The sequence below is a fragment of the Mus pahari genome, chromosome 3 (assembly GCF_900095145.1).
Source record: "Mus pahari chromosome 3, PAHARI_EIJ_v1.1, whole genome shotgun sequence".
NCBI classification, from domain to species: Eukaryota; Metazoa; Chordata; class Mammalia; order Rodentia; family Muridae; genus Mus; species Mus pahari.
Window position 1 is genome coordinate 73,464,682 of NC_034592.1, and position 7,552 is coordinate 73,472,233.

A 7,552-nucleotide genomic window follows, 5' to 3' on the forward strand; every position below is an offset into this window, starting at 1 on the left:
AGGGTATCATCCTGAGTGATGTAACACAATCACAGAAGAACTCACAGAATATGTACTCACTGATAAGTGGATATTAGCCCTAAAACCTAGAATTCCCAAGATACAATTTGCAAAACACATGAAACTCAAGAAGAAGGAAGACCAAAATGTGGACACTTCTCCCCTTCTTAGAATTGGGAACAAAACTCCCATGGAAGGGGTTACAGAGACAAAGTCTGGAGCTGAGATGAAAGGATGGACCATCCAAAAACTGTCCCACCGAGGGGTCCATCCCATAATCAGCCACCAAACTCAGACACTATTGCTTACACCAGCAAGATTTTGCTGAAAGGACCCTGATATAGCTGTCTCTTGTGAGGCTATGCCAATAACTTGCAAACACAGAAGTGGATGTTCACAGTCAGCTATCGGATGGAACACAGGGCCCCCAATAGGGGACCTAGAGAAAGTACCCAAGGAGCTGAAGGGGTCTGAAACCCTATAGGTGGAACAACAATATGAACTAACCAGCACCCCCAGAGCTCGTGTCTCCAGCTCCATATTTAGCAGAAGATGGTCTAGTCAGCCATCGTTAGGAAGAGAGGCCCCTTGGTGTTGCAAACTTTATATACCCCAGTACAGGGGCACACCAGGGCCAAGAAGGGGGAGTGGGTGGGTAGGGGAGCAGGGGTGGGTGGGTATCAGGGACTTTGGGGATAGCATTTAAAATGTAAATGAAGTAAATTCCTAATAAAAATAGGGAAAAAAGAAATTTAAAAAATTTCAGGAAAATCTGAAATGTTCTTTAAGAGTTATTTGAGGCTCTAAAACCATTGTGCATATTTGTATATTAACAGTTTAGTTCTAAAGGTACATTACTGTACCAATATCATCAGAGAACGTGGTTTTAAAACTTAGTTGGCTAAATGGGATTTCTATGCAGTCTGGAGTGTATTCTGTAGCTGAGTGACAAAATTAAAGTGTTTAAACAAGTACTTCTCAGTGTACTTAAGTGAGATGATGTTTTACTCCTACTGATCTAAGAAACACTCTGTGATTAAAAACCCAGCTAGGTTCTTTTGAAATACCTGTTGGTATATACTATATCACAAATTAAGATATATTCTTCTGTCTCCTTTCATAATATCCACATCTTCCACTATATCCTGCTGCCTGGGATGGACTCTCTGATTTACCTATAAAAGGTCCCAAATGCAGCATCAAGTGAATCAGAGTACTGGAGTCTTATTTGTCTTCGTGGGATTCTCAGTGTATCCGAACTTACAGGTGCCTTTATTCCTGATCATTTCGATCATATACACCATCACTGTTTTGGAAAATCTAGCAATGATTTAGGTCATCAGGATCAATGCTAAGCTCCATTCTCCTATGTACTTTTTCCTCAACCATGTATCCATTGTTGATCTTTGTTACACCACTGTGATTGCCCCAATATTGTTAGACCTTCTGATAACAGATGACATATCTATGTCCCTCAAAGGATGCTTAATCCAGTTTTACGTTGGCTGTGCTTGTATGGTTACCCAAACCTTCATGTTAGCAGTAATGGTCTATGACCACTTTGTGGTCATTTGTAACCCTCTGCTTTACACAGTAGCTATGTCTCAAAGGCTCTGTGCTCTCCTCATAACTGGAACTTACCTATGGGGTGGGCTCTGTGCCACCACACTAACATATTTTCTTTTGGCATTATCTTACTGTAGTTCTTCCATAATTAACCACTTTTGCTGTGAGTACTCTGCCATAATATCTGCAGCCTGTTCTGATTCTTCTATCAACCAGATAGCGTGCTTGTTAACTTGTATGCTCAATGAAATTTGTAACCTCCTTATCATCATTGTCTCCTATGTTGTCCTATTTACCACTGTCATCAAGATTCCCACTAAAGGAGTGCTACAAAAAGCTTTGTCCACCTGTGCCCCACACCTGACTGCCATCTCTTTCTGCCACGGGATTATTCTCCTTCTATACTGTGTGCTCAAGTCAAAGAGCTCACTGCTTCTTTTTAAGATACTCACTGAGTTTTACAGCATGGTCATCCCTATGCTTAATCTTCTTATTTACAGCCTAAGAGATAAGGATGTAAAAGAGACTGTGAGGAAGTTAATCCATATGAAAATCCTTTCTCAGTCATTATAGATACACATACACACTACACTTACACACACCCCTAAAATATTTTTTCTTAATTTTTTATGCATTGAATTCCTAATATTAAAATAATGAAACAAAAATTAAAATATTTTTAGAAACTGTGGGAATAATGTGTTTGAATATGTGTGTGTGTTTGTGTAATAGCTACATTATTCTCTATAAATAACTTTATAGAGAATGGAAATGATGATGATATAAATGATGGAGAGGGCTAAATCATTGTTCTCTGATAATGTCCAATTTAATTTACCTAGATTTTGTATTTCACTTTCATTTTTACTCTCCTTTTACCTTTCTTTTCTTATCATATAATTCTTTTCCTTTCTCCATCCTTTATATTCATCCCTCTTGTTGGCTTGTTTTCAATTGTGCCTAAGCACCGATACATTCATATCAGAGTATACGTGGGTGATGATTCCCTTTGGTTTTTTCTCCAGAAAAAAATTTTAAAAAAGCATATTACTTCCAGTTACACTCAACAAACTTCACATGATCAGTTTTAGTGCCAATTTTTCTATCTTCCCTCACTATGAAAGGGCTACACTGTGGGAATTATAACATTTTTAATTTTTCTTCAATCATGGTATGTAACTGCTGGTTCAGAGATTATAAGTTATTTTTGCCTATACACCTGAAACTTATACCTTCAAAAATGTAATGTTATTTTTACATACTATGGCTAGCAAAAATGTTATAGATTTTAGTTAGAGCAGTATTTATGTTATGTGAAACACCACTTACCTTTATATGGCTTTTAATCCATGCCTATCTGTACTACAGCTTTCTTGTACTATTTCCTTTTGGAAGTACTTCAAAAACATATGAGTGTCTCCTTCTGATTTATTTCCTCTACTGTTACTCTTCACAAACTGCTAAGAAATGTAATTTTGAGAATAGGGCCATTTCCTTCACAGGATGCACCAAACATTTTTTCAATGGATGTATGTTATTAAAGAATATTTTATCTTTAATTACTTTACTTTATCACAGTGTGGGTTTATGCATGGAAGTCAGAGATGGTGTTAGATCCTTTGGAAATGGAGTTACAGTCAGTTGTGGACTGCCTGGTGTGGGTGTTGTGGCATGAAGTCACATGCTTTATAAGAGCAATATGTGTTCTTAACCCCATCTTTCTAGTCTCTGTGTATATATGTCTGCTACTAGGTAAATGCATGTTGGCAGAGTTGATCTGTGGCTAATTTGTGGTGATCCTTAATCATCTTTTCTAAAATGTTGTAGTGACTTCTTTGTCATTAACTGTACTCCTCTCTTAAGCTACTATCGATTCTTAAATATCAATGTGCTATTTGCTCACATGATCCTCTCACAGGACTATATGTTTTTATTTTAATCACCATCCTCATGATTTCAGTGGTAGGAAGGTACAACACAGTGCACAGGTCTGCCACCTAATTGTCTCTGAGATTTTCATAATACCGGTCTTTTTCATCCTGTTTTCATTATGAATTTTCAAGGCTTGAAGAAGGTATCCTCTGTCTTTGTTTAACAGATCATCAATGGACTACAACTAAAGAACCAAGGATGTAAGAAAGATAATGACAATTGGTGTAGTAGCATATCACATTCAGACTTTTATTTAGTTTGTATACTAACTGTGGTATTGTTCCATATCAAGACAGCTCATCAAAGTAAGATAATACATTAATTAACATAACATTATCACATTATTTTACATAATAGAAATTACAAGGACTAAAACTGCAGAGGATTTAAAGGGAACCAACAAATTAGATATTCTAATATGAATATAAGCATATTAGTAGACTCATCCATTTCTCAATCCAGATCACCATTCATTTCAATTTATATCTCATGAAATACAGTTACCTTGAGATATCTTCAAACACATATAACTTTAGGTGTCAGTATTAAACCATCACTTATTTCTGTACATTGTATAGCTATAAAACAGTCTTTACTGAAGTTCATTAGAAAGAGATATTTCACTGATTAAGACTGTTAGCAATTGTTCTGTATGGATAGACTCATACATATTTAGAAAGTGATTTCATGCTAAGCGTCAGGATTAAATTTCTCTATAGATACAATACTGTACACTGCCACAGCTTGGAAGATTTACATTATCAGATATGGATTCCTTCCTATAAAGTGGGTCCCCAATCTAATTCTATAGGGGTGGATTACCTCTAATATGGTTATGTGTGTTCTTCTGTTTTTTTCTACATAATAGACATGTCAATTTCAGTGTCAGAATTATAATTTACTCCATAACTACTATCTACTGTTTTAAAATTTTGGAGTTTCAAAATATAAGGTCTTATGTGGCAAATACAGTTCATTTTTATTGTGATATAACCACCCAAAACATTATTTCTTGTTCAAAATGTTATATATATTATTTGGCAGAGCATTTAGTTAAATGCATTAGCATATTTGATTTATAGACTTCCAGATATTAAGTAGGTGATATGTACCTATATCTAAAGTACATGATTTTTGATATATTAATGTTTATTTTTTAAAAACATAGAAAGTTTTAGCTGCGTCAATTTGTTATTAATCATTACTTATAAACAAATTACAGTATTTCTTTTGGAAGAGGCAAGAATTCAGAAGAAAAAAAAAGACTAAGACTTGCAATTCATAGTAGAATGCACATTGCAGTACATTAAATTTTACCAAGATTTTTATATCCCAACAGATATAAATCATGATTAGCAAGTGATAGTAGAAAAATATAATCATTTAGTTAAGACAATTAAGTAGACTATTAATGAGAAAGTGATTTTTCAAACTCTATGCATGCATATCTCTATTTTCCAAGCATTGAGAAAAGAGAAATTTGTCTCTTCATTAATGTGTGCTAACTTAAAAATTGGGCATGTTGAATTTCAAGTATGAAATCTTTATTTTAACCAAAAAGTTATTACTACTTTGCTTATTATTTTCCAGTTTAATACCCAGCCTCAAATTAAATAGATTTTGAATAATCAGCTAACTTGGAGTTGTTGCTTTTCGTTGATTGGTTTTAGTTTCTCAATTATTTTAAATATCTTAGAAATTCTGCATAAATATTTCTGAATATGAAGGAGTAAGCAAACCACACGAACATGGCAACATATGGCATTATAAACTTTTGGCCACCAACTTTCTGACTGACTCCTTGACATCTTTGTTTCTGAGACTATAGATCAGGGGGTTTAGCATAGGGATGAAGACTGTATAGAACACAGAGGCCACCTTGACCATGAGCCAAGAACTCTTGGTGTTAGGTACACAGTAGAGAAATAGAATTGTTCCATGGAAAATAATAATGGCAGTCAGGTGGGAGGCACATGTAGAGAAGGCTTTACTACGGCCTCCAGTGGAAGGCATCTTCATGACAGTGATGAAGATGAAAACATAGGAAGTAAGAATAATAATTAGGCTGCTTATTTCATTAAATGAGGCAGAGACAAAAATAATTTCCTGACTAATATAAGGGTCACTGCAGGATACAGCCACAATAGCAGCATGCTCGCACACAAAATTATTAATGATATTAATTCCTTGGAAGGATAATCTCAGCAAAAAGTAAGTAAGTGTCAAGGAACAGATTAAACCCCAAGAGTATGAGGCACCCACTAAAATGGAACACAGCTTTGGGGACATGGAAACAGTGTAGAGCAGAGGATTACACACTGCAACAAATCTGTCATAGGCCATCACTGCCAGCATGTACGTTTCAGTCACCACAAAAGTACATGCAAAGAAGAACTGCATAATACAGCCTGAGAAAGAGATGGTTCTGTCTTCTATGACCAAGTTCTCTAACAGTTTGGGTGTTACAACAGTAGAGTAACAGAAATCCACAAAGGAAAGGTGACTAAGGAAAAAGTACATGGGGGTACTGCGGAGCTTTGTATTGATCCTGATGATGCCAATCATACCCAGGTTTCCCAGTACAGTGATTGCGTATATGGTCAGAAACACAAGGAACAGGGGCACCTGCAGATCCGGGTATTCAGAGAAGCCCAACAGAATGAAGATCACTGAATAAGTCTGATTTTCTCGGTTCCTGAGTTGAAATAGAATAATTGATTGAGAGAAGCAATCAAATAAGATAGGCTGAGAAAAAAATGTTTGGAGTTTTAAAGTTTACTCATAAAGAACTATATATATGATTTTTCCAGTAGTTACAATAATTTAAATTCAAAGCACAAATTGACATAGTATAATAAATGCTTTTTATCATTTGTAGTTTACTATTATGTATTTTACAATAAAATACAGTTCACAGGAATGAAGGTGAATCAAATGAAATCATATCATAAAATTATAGAATGTGGTATTGTCTGCTGTAGCAGGTATACTGGAAACTAGTGGTATATCTAAAATATATCTTAGTTATACAAAACAGCAGTCACAGTGATAGCTCATATCATCTAATTTTCTAATTATTCAAAGCAATTCTAATTATGAAAAACAGAGTGAGTTATTTCTGTATGTGCTATGTTCTTTCAAATTGTCTCAACTGCTACTTACTACTATCTAATCATGTTTTCCTTAGAAGCACATTAAAACTATTTAATGACCCTAATTCAATATAAAATTACACTATTACTCAAGATAAAATTAACACTGTTACACTTAAGATAAGAATGATATGTCTGTGTGCCAAGTTTAAAAGCCCTACAGTTCTCACTATATTGTGATTATCTTCTTTGAGGTAATACTAGACTTGTGTCCTTGATAAAAAAATGCCATAAACATATATGTACAACTTTTCTTCAACTATTACTTTAGATTTTATTCATTCTATCTACTATATACTTACTATATCCTGAATAAAAGTATATATTTCACACAAATTATATTCAGTCCAAATTTTATAGTTAAACTTTTAAAAACTTGAGCCAAATCTCTGTTCTTTCTCCTGTCCTATTTTCGCATAAAATTTGAGCAACATAGGGTTGATTATTACCCTACCAATAAGAAATATTGCTTCAGCAAGTTCTGACACATCTTTTCAATATACTTAACTTTGGAGTTAAATTTCAAAATCAATCATTTTGCCTTGAGAAATGTCAGTTATCTATTTTCAGTTGTTGATGGTTCAATACCATGTATACACAATGCACACATGTATCTATAATAAACAAAATCATTCCTTCATTTCTTGTAAGCTGCATCTTGGTTTTTCTCATTACATTTCATTCATGGGCTAAATATCATACTGAGTATTTTAGAAACTACAGAATTATAAAATATAATTTATATCCTTAGTTTTTCTATGAGATTATTATGAGATGACATACATAACATGACTTGTAATTGATAAAAACTGACTGACTATATAAAGAAGAAATACATAATGAATAAGTAGCTATTCACTAGAAATATTGGCCACATAATAATAACAAATACAGTAGCACAC

The 7,552-nt window shown here is 34.2% G+C and overlaps 1 protein-coding gene and 1 pseudogene across 1 annotated transcript; one reads left to right on the forward strand and one right to left on the reverse strand.

Moving 5' to 3' along the window:
* Positions 1–1,191: 1,191 nt before the first annotated feature.
* LOC110318818 lies at positions 1,192–2,139 on the forward strand (annotated as a pseudogene).
* Positions 2,140–5,262: 3,123 nt separating this feature from the next.
* Positions 5,263–7,140, reverse strand: LOC110317950 (olfactory receptor 5D13-like). The gene is made up of 2 exons (XM_021192740.1): positions 7,100–7,140; positions 5,263–6,193 (listed from the first exon to the last, which is right to left on the reverse strand). The coding sequence occupies exons 1-2, from the start codon at positions 7,138–7,140 to the stop codon at positions 5,263–5,265; spliced, it is 972 nt and encodes a 323-aa protein (XP_021048399.1).
* Between the last annotated feature and the right edge of the window lie 412 nt (positions 7,141–7,552).

Excerpts from the sequence above, each read along its gene's own strand:
- LOC110317950 (XM_021192740.1), bottom strand. The coding sequence starts at position 7,140 with ATGTGTCAGAACTTGCTGAAGCAATATTTCTTATTGGTAGG. Across the intron at positions 6,194-7,099 it reads CAATATTTCTTATTGGTAGG|GAACCGAGAAAATCAGACTT; the intron begins GTAATAATCAAC and ends ATTTCAACTCAG.